Source organism: Mycteria americana, chromosome 28 (assembly GCF_035582795.1).
Source record: "Mycteria americana isolate JAX WOST 10 ecotype Jacksonville Zoo and Gardens chromosome 28, USCA_MyAme_1.0, whole genome shotgun sequence".
Taxonomy (NCBI): domain Eukaryota; kingdom Metazoa; phylum Chordata; class Aves; order Ciconiiformes; family Ciconiidae; genus Mycteria; species Mycteria americana.
In genome coordinates this window covers 692,244-704,010 of record NC_134392.1, presented here as the reverse complement: position 1 = coordinate 704,010, position 11,767 = coordinate 692,244, and the positions used below count along the sequence as shown (strand labels likewise).

Below are 11,767 nucleotides of genomic sequence, written 5' to 3'. Positions count from 1 at the left end.
GGGGTGTTCAGGAAAGCAGAAAAGGTCCAAGTTTGTTCTGTCCCAGCTCCATCTCTCCCAGTAACACCTTTCCAGGTGTTCACTATTACAGTCTTCCTCCAGCTACTGCTCATTCACCACCTGCTTCCACTGCAGTGTGTACCTGTATCTCCATAACAGTATTTCCAGTGAAAGTAAAACTAACTAGAAGTCTTCTTGGGCAATAAAAGTAAAATTACACCTTCTCTTAGCCCTACCACCTGGTATGCTTTAATGGTGTGAAATTTCCCCAAACCAGCCAAGTCTAGTGTTTGCAAGCAATGGACCAAGGCTGTGGTCTTACCCCCTGCTCTGGCTGCAGATGGCTGGCTGAAAATTACTTCCTCCAGTTCTCTTCACAGTCTTTCTGGAGGCTACGAGCCCTCCGGACACAGGCGTACAGTCCTGCGAGACACCCTCACAACCTACCTAGAAGGCGGATCAGCAGCAGGGCCACCGCATAGCAGGTCACAGTGGACGTAAGCACGAAGGGCAGTATCCCTCCCTTCCCGCACCACAACACAACTGGAGGATGGTACTTTTCCCAGGGCTTCAGAAGGGGGAGATAGGGAAAAATTCCAAGTCTTTTTTTCTAAAACCCAGGACAAAATATTTATTCAAAAAGTCTCTGGGACACGGAGATGGGAACCATATTCCAAGACTGTTTTAGTCGATCCAGGAGACTGTCACCTTAACACTGTCACTTCCTGACCATGTTCTGCAAGAAAAAGTCCATACACACACACATTTGAGTAACAATGCCTCCAGTAAGCTGTCTTCCCTGCAAAGCCAGCTGAGGTGATCAGTCAGGAAGCTGATCATCTGACAGAACAGGGCTGTGCTATTAAAAAAAACAAACTCTGAAATTATAAATTTAGACAATATTCCAAAACCTGCCTTCTGTTAGCCTCTCTGCTCTCCCAGAAGCCCATGGTAAAAGACTAACTCTAGATTTTGGACTGTCACAGGCGCATTCACGCTGTTAAACAGCCTGAAGGTGAAGGAAGCCTGGAGAAGTATTTACAGTTTCTCGGCCACAAATATTCTTCCACCAGCAGAGCCTCTGCCCTCCAGTCGTGGCTCGCAATCAAGAGTGACAGTTTACATTGCGTGTCAGATGCAGCAAATGGACTTACTCAGAAAACTAGATCCTACGTGCACTAATATTAATTAATATTGCTAATTTCTTAATGTGCTTTGCCGAGAGAAAGACTACATTTGAACAGACTGTTAACACATTATTTGAGCAGTTGAGTATTAAGGTACAAACTGCACATTAAAACCTAAGGCAAAATACTGATTGCCTTGGAATCTAACCTAAACCTGTCCCAAAGGGTTTTCAGTGAGTAGAAAGATGGTTTAATGGGAACATGACTCACTCCACATTTATGAATAGGCAATGAACTTGTGAATACCACATGGTATCACTTAGCAGAACACAAACACAACTGCAGTTAGTTACAGCACCACTCTCCATTTTAGGAAAGAATTAGGTGCTCCTAAGACATCTTCCAAAAGCCCAGAATACTTTGAAATTCAGTAACAGACACTTCGGAAAGCAGGGATCTGCTTCTCAGGAAGCAATTCTAACAGATTCCTCTCAAAAGAGGCCTTAAGAAGAGTAAGATTTCTGAAGCGGGCAGAACACAACCTGCATAAGACCCTCTGGGGAAACACTAAGCAGCTCTGTTTAGGAAGCAACACGTAAAGCTGAAGAGCTCTTTAGGGTACGCTACCACTGGAACGACTATTTCTGAAGGCAGTAATACTGAAGTACCAAGAAAATACTTTGCTCGTTGAGAGATCACGTGAGATTCCTGTTGCACATAGCATACTTCTACATGCTGCTAAATTAAACCAACTTTGCATTAGAAATAGCAGTCTTTAATAAGAATACTACTCAAAGTACGTTCGTCCTAAATAACGCACCATCCAGCAGTTCCTTAAAAGCATCTTGTCCTTTATCGATGACAAGTATTCTATAGAATTATTTATGCTTGAGCACATAAAAGAAGTCTCCGCTGCTTTAGAAGCAGGTCGCCCTTAGCCTCTGCTCTTTTGCTCAGAAAGCGGCCGCTGTTCCTCACCGTGCTTGTCTCGCTGATCAAAGAGCTAAATAGAGGAATCCACAGTAAAGTGCCCGTTCTGAGAAAGTGTTCCGCGGTCTGTGGTGTTTAACTTCACCACCGTGGGGGTGTATTTGGAATTCCTGTAACAGACAAAGCAGAGGATCCTCCGGAAGGTGCTACGCATCTCATTGTCCCTGTAAGAGTAGACAATAGCGTTTATCAACGAATTGATCTCTGCCAGCAAAAGGACGTATTTCTCCACCGCTAGAACATTGCAGCTCTTGCAGCCCAAGCCATCCAGGAGGAGCACAACTTGGCCCGGAGTCCAGCAGATGACAAAAGCACCTGGGGAGAGAAGAACCCCTGTTAGAGAAAAAGTAGGTTCCTGGCCCTGCCCACTCACCATAAAGATGCTCAATGGAATCACTGGTGTTTCATCTTGTGAAAAAAGTTAAAGAGTTAAAGTATGGGGGGGGGGGGGGGGACCTAAGCTAGTCTCACTCTGTATTTTTGCTTTGGAGGAAGACCAAGGATTCAACCAGCAAATACTGGAGGCATTGGGTTCCCCCCCCCCCCCCCCCCCCATGTTCACTCAGAACAACACTTCCAGGTCCTTTCACTTACCTCCCCTCGTCCCCATCGTTGCATTTACAGAGTGAAGATAAAGTGTCCGTATTTCCTACTTACATGCCACTCCCTCCAAAAAGGGGAGCAGGCCATAAAATTAAGGAAGAGTCAGAGTAAGACATCTTGAATGAAATAATTTCTACTATCCATAGTTTATGGGCACTTTAGTTAACAGCATGAGTTTAGAAGAGTCCTGGCCAACACTTCGGGCAGTCCCATGAAGTCTGTCTCTCTCACACAGCTATACGCTGAGTAGAAAATAGCCAAGCAACGGGCTGGCCAACACCAGGGCTGAGCTGGACAGACTCCACCACTGATTCAGTCGGGCTGATACTGTGTTCTTGCCACCACCTGCAAAGCTCTTTGGCAAAAGGATAATTGCTGTTTGCATGACGGAGTGGGAGGTGCCTGCGGCTCCTAAACCCCTTTTTACAGTCACGATTTTAAGGCTGACGTAAATGGCACGCTCGCCCATAAGGTCGTATCTTAAAGCACAGGAGCTGCACCCTGCTGTGTCTTCTGGGAAAGGGTGGAAGAAAACGGACTTGCTGGGAACTTCGCAGCTACACCCTTTACTGAAAAACATCTGTCAGGAAAGAACAACAGCCAGAGGAGCTGCACCAAAACCGAGAGGCTGAATTTAAAGCTGTCATTGAGTGAAATGCTGCACTGGTGAAAAGTCAAAGGAACACATGGGAGGGATCTCCTGGGTTTCTGGGAGTGTTCCCTGCTGATTTCAGGCCACTGCAGCATGCAACCCTTTTTATTTAAGTGAATCTTGCTCCCAGAAGGTCAGCACAGCAGGCACCACACCGAGCCCAGGCAGCCTTCCCTGCACTTCCAGACGCGACTTTGCCCCCTTTAAATTTAGCAACTATGTAAGAGAGATTCCTGGCTGTCATGAAGGAAGGTCCAATACTTCCGTCTTGAGTGACCCTGCAGGAAAGGGACCTCCTTGTTTAGTGATGTAACTTTTTTTTAGCCAGGTTTTCAGCATCCACAAGGCAAGCCAGATTCTCTAGAGACTTGCTCCCAGCAGCACTAAGTAAAGCCAGTGGAATATTAAAGATGAGAGATGAAAACCAAGAAGAGGTGCCTAAAAAGTTTTGGGCCTTTGCCTGCAAATCCAGCTGATTTCCTTTCTCCTCAATGGAAGCTAGAGTATTCAGAAAGCAGACTGAACTGTTAATAATCTAACACAGCATGATCACCAACGACTCTGCCCTCTGTCATCATGACATCCTGTGTCACTCAACTGGTCTGTGAGAGACTTTGCTACTAGTTTCCAGGTCTACCTTGGACTTATTGGTTTCCAGGTCAGCTCCTAGACCTGTTCTTCACGCCCAGGACCTGCAGGATTATCAACTGCTGCTACCTTGCCTTGCAATGAAGTGGCACACAAAGACAGCTCCTACCGCACCCTCGACTTCCTCGCATGCTCACCAGTGGCTACACCCTCTGATGCATAAGGCGCAAAGCATTCCTCTGTGTAGAGTCCAAGTTTGCAGAAGGCTGGGGAACAAGGGTGGAGAAGGAATTACACCAGGGCTTTCACAGGGAGGGAAAAAACCCTCTGCAGTCTCAACTTTCTGTATGCCGAGTCCGAATGGAAAGGGATTTTCTCCAAGTTGAGCAATTCCCTTCCTCGCTCCCTCCTGTGCAAGGGACCTGTACAGAACTGCTGCTTCTCTCTGACACTGCCCCACAGAGGAAGGGAAAAACTCTTGGGTTACAAGAGTCCCAAATGCCTGATGAACTCCTGAGTCTCCCTCAACTTTCCACATTCGGTTCCTCCCTACTCTGTCTGTCCTCAGACACCAGTCCCAACTCCCTGTGAAGCCACAGCGGCTCTTCTGAGCCTCCTTGGATCCAAGCTGTTTCCTCACTCAAGGCAGGAGACAAAGGCAGGCAGGCCGAGCCAGGAGGGGGGACACCAAGAGGAAAGGGATCTCCCAAAACAAGGGGATGCACCAAGGGTGAATGGTATTTTCCTTCTTGGCCAGCATCCCCATCCTGCCAACCCTCTTCCAGTTGATGTTGTGAAGTCCCATAAAATTAAGCAGTCCTGCTGACACCACGGGGTGACCTCCAATACTGTTCAGGAAGGAAAGGGGGAACAAAGCAACTTTTCTCTCCACTGTGGACTGTGCAAAATACATGAAGTAAATCATTCTTCAGCCCCACTGACCCTCTGTGCTGCATCTGATCAGCTCCAAGGCAGTAACGAACTCCCAGCTGTGCACAAGAGATGGAGAGATTGCGAGGCAGGGAAGGCGACATCACAGGAAAGGCAGGAACGGGCAGAAAACTCCGGTTTCGATGCTCACAAGTTGCAACAGGACCCGGCAAGCCGGTGTGGCCCCGAGCAGGGACACACCAAGCAGCCCGCCAGCCCCCCCCATTGCTCCCCCCCTGCTCCCCTCCCCTGCCGAGCCCCACGCTGCCAGCGCGAGTTCACAAGGGAGTAGTCTTTGTTTGCAGCTACAAGGTTTCCCTGACGGAGCAAATTCTGTGCTTATCAGGAAAGATTTGCAAGCAAGGGGTTGTGACCGTAAGCCCAGAGTCGAGCTGGGTTGCAGAAGATCCGAGCGCATTGATTTATTTTGCTTTAAAGAAAGGTTGTTAGACCCTTAAAGCATGAGACCAAAGCAGATTAAAGAAATCATGGGGTGATAGGCTGTTGAAAGCACAGTGCATGCACCAGACTCTGCTGTTAGATGCACAGCACTGGGTAGAACGGCACATATCCCAATAAATATCCTGGAGAGTCAGAGCCTCAGCGCCAACCACTTCCAGTTACTGATCTGCTCCTATTTGCACTACAGACTGCGATGCAGACAGACTGACAGGCAGTTAGCACTCTGCTGGAGATCCCGTGCTCATGGAGAGCAGCTCGAACTAAGAGTTGAGAGCTCCCAGGGATGTATTTACCCGAGCAGACTGAGACCCAGTACTGAGCTGCTCAAAAAAAATCTGAACAGAGTTCAGTGCTTTGTTCTGGTAAGGAATTTGGATGCAACTCCCTCAGTCCTTCCCCATCACCTTGTACTATCTGCCCCAAACCTCTCTCCATCCTTTAATAAAGGATGCACCAAGTGCTGCTTCTTGATTAAGGCCAGATTATAGCTCCTAATTCCATGCTACTCTTCTGTGGAGGAAGCATACTAGAGTTGAGCACGTAAAAGAGCCTTGTGTTTGCCCAAAGCACCTGCACTAACAGTAGTCAGATATTACCAAGTCACATTAGTAACAGTCCCTCTCGTCCCTGCTAATCAGAGAAGCAGCCACATCAGAGGGGAAGAGATTCAGGAACTTGCCCTCCCCTCTGTCTGCCAGGCTGCTCTCATTACAGCTCACACAATTCATGCAGAGACTTGAAACTGCCGAGTTCCTCAGCAGGCACACCAAATCATCACCCCAGCAGCTTCAGAGACCAGGGAAGCAGAGCGTCACTTCCCAATCCCCCCCACTGTCCCAAACACATTCACCTCTCCAGCCCCACACAACCCAGGATGGAGGATCAAAGCAGCATTTAGACTGACTACAGCAAGTGGACTTACTTAGGATAATAGTGACCGTCTTGACAAGGCTGATCATGGTCTCCTTGTAGCGGGGGTGGAAGCTAGTGTGCTTGGACATCCGTGTCATCTTCCTTTTGACATAGATGAAGATGTGCATGTATACAACCACCATGATCAGGAAGATGACCAGGTTGGAGATGGCCCAGAAGGTCAGGTAGCTCCTGCTGTAGAGCGGTGCCATGCTGGAGCACTTCTCCAGGGCGCAGAGGCAGTGCCAGCCATAGGATGGGATGAGCCCCAGGAGCAGAGCCGTGACCCAAATACAGAAGATTAGGATCATCACACGCTGGTTGGACATTTTGCTGTGTAACTGCATAGTGAAGACAGTCTGGTGCCTTTCTACAGCGATTGCCAGCAGGTTCACCACAGAGGCTGTCAAGCTGGTGTCCAGCAGGCTCTGCCGGATGAACCAGGTCTTCAGGGAGAGCTTTACTGTCCTGGGCCCCGTGTGGAACATGAGGAACATGTACGCGATGCCAGCGAAGAGGTCGGCAGCTGCCAAGTTCCCCAGCAGGTAGTAGATGGGGTAGTGGAAACGCCGGTTGATGATGATAGCGGTGATGACCAGCAAGTTGGTCAGGAGCACAATGACACTCACTGTCAGGCCCAGGGCAACCACCAGCACATCCTTCGTCCTCCAGTACGTGGTCAGCTCTTTGCGGCTGTTGTTGTAGAAGAACCCCACAGTCTCATTGTAAAAACAGTGCTTCATCGCTGCTGTCCTAAAGAGGGACGAGAGTATCGTTAGCTTGTTGTGCCCGCGCACGCACACAACTATTACAAACCGGGGAGATGCCTTTGACACAGATGGCGGTGGGGAGGAGCTTGAAACACACAGAAACAACCACACAAGAAACACAAACCCACTTCTGTACTCAATACAGAACTACATATCTCGCAGGCTGAGTCCTCATCTGTCCTTAAAGCCATACTGAGGATACAGCAAAACCTTGAACATTCATGGGAGGAGATAAGGTTTGCCAGATCTGATAAGAGATTCTCCCTGTCGGGCCCACGCAGCTTCAGGGGGATGACAGACAAAATTATTTTTGTTGTCCCAGATGTCCTACTTCAGAAATGTAAAAACAAAGCAGCAAAGAAGGTTCATCAGTCAATCACTAAACAACGCTCTGATGAAGACCATGAGCCTCTGCAGCTGTTGCAGTCCCCAGGACTGCTGCTTCTGGTTCAGTGAGCGCTCATATCTCATCTTTCCTGGGTAGTTTTATTGCTTAAAGGCTAACGTAATGCACAGCTACTTCTGAACGCGGCTCTATGCACAGCATTTGCCGATCCTTCCAAAACAGGTGAGTACTTCCCAAACTTCGCCAAGAAGCAAAGAGCACGTAGAGCTGGGCAGAAACAAACTCCTCAGCCCAGAAGAGTAAACAGTAGCAAGAAGTCAGCATGCACAACCACAGGGCTGGATCTCTGGAAGAGCTGGATCATCTGCAACCCCTGCAGCACTGCTAGGCTACACAACAGTGTGGGGGTCAGCACCCAGAGTATCATCAACCCCTAAGTCACCTGTGCAGGAAGCAACTCCCTTCTTCCCTTCCAGCTCTGGAACAAGGCTGCAATTCAAAACTCATTGAACTCAGTGGAAAAACGAGATAGGAAAAGATGTTTAAGTCTCAAGAAGGACTTTTCACATTTCTTGGATGCACTGGGCACTGTTGGGAGCAAGACCAGACAAGCCGTTCGTCTGGATCTTAATGTTAAGTCTTAATTTTGAAAGCCCATATACCTCTCTGGTAATTAACTTCCTGTCCTGCAGACAGCCAAACATGAAGCAGCAGGCTAAGCTGAAGGATGTTTTACCTTACAGAGTCAGCATTTAAACCCAGTAATTGATGCTTGTGTTACTTGTCCATGAAAAAATGAAAACATGAAAAATTACAGCACCATGAACAAACCCAAGGGATGAGAAGCAGCCCTATCATTACACCCCACAGCAGATGTTCATGTTCCTTTCCTAACCAAGAGCTTGGAAATCTCAAGTCAGGGCTGGCTGCGGTCCTCGCTGGGATGGGCAAACCCCGTTTGGAGCCTCCTTCCTTGCAGCACCGAGGTGCTGAAAAATGACACAGTTTTTCCTTACCCTCGTGTGTTCTGCACATGAAGTCACTGGTTCCCTGTCCTCACATGAGCTCAACCATCATCTTCATTTTAGAGAAAGCCTAAATGAGACCACGCACCGTCCTCTTCAGACAGGGAGAAACCCCAAAGTTCCTGACTCACAATTCATTTTAATCACCCCGAAACCAAACCACACTCTTCCTCCACTCTCTAGGCAGCAACCGCTCTATTTTCTGGGGCACTTCAGCAGCAGCTCTCGGCGCAGCAGCAAGGCTGCTATTAGTACCAAGGAGGTGAGATCACTGCAGGCAGGCCAGCTTGTTATCACCTGCGCCGCACCCACGCCGAGTTGTGCAAACAAGATGGCTGAGCTGGGAAACCCTATCATACCTGCAGCTGAACTTTTGATCTCCGCTGCCTAGTGTGCTCTGTACCAGCCTGCTTCAGTCTTTACCGTGAGGTGAGAAAGCTATACAACTGAACTAATTCACTGTAAAATCTGCTGAAGAGAGAAATATTATTTTTTACAAATATTGATGGGGGGAAAACAGGAGAAGGAGGCCGAGAAGGAATCACCCTGCCCCTGGGGATGGAGTTATGTAGTACTAGCCCATGACAAGTCCATCTTTCCTCTCTTTTCAGGTCATGGGATGTTTGGAGATCTCAAGCCATAGAGCTGTTCAGGAGAGTCGTGTGGTCCAAATGCTGCGCAGGGGATGAAAGCAACCGAGCGGGTTCTGCAGAGATGCCACAGGGTGACTTGCCAGGTAACTGGGGAGTATTTTGGCTTGAACAGGGGAAAGCGAGGGAAGAACGAGGAAAGGAGGAAAGCCTAGGAAGAGGACAAACACAACCGCTGTGAGCCACAGGCCGGCAGATACACCCTGCATAGGGTGTATCTGGGGAGGCACCAAGTCCAAGGCTAGGCCATTCTTACGCAAAACAGTTTCCTCTGAACATTTTTCAAAGCTTTAATCCCAAATCAAAAAGGAAGTTGCTGAAGTTAGGTAAGTCACTTCACCTTTAAGATTACACATGTGGATGCCCAGAAGCTTGCCTGCGCACAGTGTAGCGCAAAGACAGCTCACACTACTAATTTTTAAGAAACCTTAAAAACACTACAGTGAAATAATGTGTTGATGGATCTAGCTCTTACTCTCAGTAATTTTTGTCTTGGTGTCAGTTCAAATTAAATCCAGGTAAGACTGCCTTTAAAATTGCCACTAAATTATGGAGACCTATCTTATTTTGTTGCAAATATTAAGGATTCCACAGCTATGACAGGCCCCATAAACTTCCTCAGTAAGACTGCACGCTCACTGGCAAATTGTGAACTTTTTTCAAAACATTATACAAGTACTGGTTCAATGGCATGTTTACTGGGGGAGGGGATTAGAGCTGCATAAACCCACAAAGGAGCTGTGTTCTGCATGTATAATACACAAATCTAGAGAAACAGCCCCTCAGCATTAATCCTAATGACGACGTCCAAAATGCTTCTTTAGGCAAGACCCAGTTAGAGCACAGGGAAAAGTTTGAGAGTGGCAAATCCCTCCGAAATGTGCGTAGGTTACAAATGAAATCTGTGCAGAGCTGGGTGGGGTCCAGGAGGGACTGACAGGTTAATGCTTGTGACTGGTCCTAGGAGCTCGTGTGCCACTTCACTGCTACCCTGCAATTAGAAAACTGACTTTGGAGCTTGGCATCGAGGGCAGAGAACGCCACAAATCGAAATGTAACAGGCAGTGCCGGGGGAAGAGAAACACCCTGCCCACAGCAGCAAGCAGATAGAAAGTCAGGCTGGTGCCATGATGCACAAAGGAGCTGGATGAGTCTATTGTTCAGTGTCCGAGCAGCCCCCTTCCATGGCCTTACACTCCTCAGCAGGATCTTACAAGATTTTTTCCTTACCGGCATTGTTTACTCGGTAAAACAAGACTCTAGTTACGTGCTGCAACAATTCAGCGGCCCCTTTCCTTGAGCAATACGCAAACACAGACTCCTCTAATCGCGCTACCTCAAACTCCGCTCAAGTCTCTCCCCCTTAAAATCGAGAGCAGCTTTTGCAGTTTGGTAGGAACCACCACACAAAATGAGCGCAAAACGCATCTTTTCCTCTCGCCAGCGTTATCTGTACGCATACACCCTCTCCCTTCTTACTCAGTTAATCACTGCCCCCGGTTCACAGTAAGTTCAGAGTCCTTTTAACACAGAAAGTAAAGGTGTAAGCGTCCTCCTCCCTTCTCCAATTCCTCTTGCTTGCAAAAGTGGAAAATGCTAGTCAGCTCCTTGAGATCTGGGAAGACATTCAACACTTGTGAGCAACCCGACAGCCAGCGCAGTGTGGAAGTGAACAGGGATGAATGGCTGAATTTATGCTCCCACTAATAACCACAATCAGTGTTCATCAAGACAGAACAATGGATCTATAAAAGCTCACGGGGACTCAAACCCAACCTGTTTTACCCGTGTCCGCTGCACACGGATTTACGTGGCCAAACATTCAAACCACTGCTCTATTTTTAAGCCAGAAACAGTACAAGCTTTTACTCCAAAGAATAGCGTCCTTACCTGAAAGCACAACCTCCGCATCCAAACCTGACATTTAGCATTGGTCTCCCCACCACAGGAAACCAGGGCAGCTATCCAGCAAGGAGATCCCCATCTCTGGAGGACAGAGGTGCTTTCCAAGCAAGGAAAAAAAAAAAAAAAAAAGCCAAGTGCCTTACAGGAAAGTTTTAAACAAGCGTTACAGCCCCAGAGTCCATCACGGACCGCTCCGAAACACTGGCTCCTGGGAGGCAAGTTTGCAAGAGCTCGGATGAGCCCGTCCCTCCTTGGGTCCTCCCCTAGGCGGGTCCTTCCAGGAGACCCAGGAGCTGTAACCCGAGTCCCTCGCCGCCTCCATGGAGGCCAAAGCCACTTTCCAAGCACCTCCGGTTCTGGCTGGAACGAGTTGGCTCCGATCTGCCAGCATCACCCTCGTGGACCGTTCCTGCCGGCAAGCTGTTGCTCTGTGGGAACTGGCACCCTCTGGTCCCAACGCTCCCACTGCACCTGTTCGCCCCATGGTGAGGGTTCGCTTGTGCTCACCTGCTGCCCCACAGCCTTTGGCCCACGGCAGGAGGAGAGCAGACCTTCTGAATGACCCGGTGTGATGCCCGTGATGGAGGAGCTGTCTTGCTTTGGCACCAGCAGGCTGCTTTCTTAGCCTACAGCTACAGCACCCACGTCTTAAGCAGACTATCTGGTCAGGATGGGGCCTCCCACATCCGGTAGAGCAGCCACACTTGCCTGGTACAACACAAGAAACCTTGAAATGGGTAAGAAGCAGGGAGAAGGAGATGTTGTGAGACACAAGGGAAACTGAGGCACAGTTTTTATGTCGTGAGA

At 48.6% G+C, this 11,767-nt stretch overlaps 1 protein-coding gene across 4 annotated transcripts; it reads right to left on the bottom strand.

Annotated features, from left to right (window-relative positions):
* On the bottom strand, window positions 1-11,180 carry LPAR2 (lysophosphatidic acid receptor 2). Of its 4 annotated transcripts, XM_075525904.1 has the most exons (4): window positions 10,946-11,180; window positions 8,951-9,206; window positions 6,275-7,017; window positions 1-2,432 (listed from the first exon to the last, which is right to left on the bottom strand). In XM_075525904.1, exons 3-4 carry the CDS (start codon window positions 7,005-7,007, stop codon window positions 2,131-2,133), a joined length of 1,035 nt encoding a protein of 344 aa, XP_075382019.1. In that variant the 5' UTR covers window positions 7,008-7,017; window positions 8,951-9,206; window positions 10,946-11,180; the 3' UTR covers window positions 1-2,130. The 4 variants fall into 4 exon arrangements, with proteins under 4 accessions (XP_075382019.1, XP_075382018.1, XP_075382022.1 ...); XM_075525903.1 differs by lacking the exon at window positions 8,951-9,206; XM_075525907.1 differs by lacking the exon at window positions 8,951-9,206 and having other exon boundaries at window positions 1-2,281.
* Window positions 11,181-11,767: the final 587 nt, after the last annotated feature.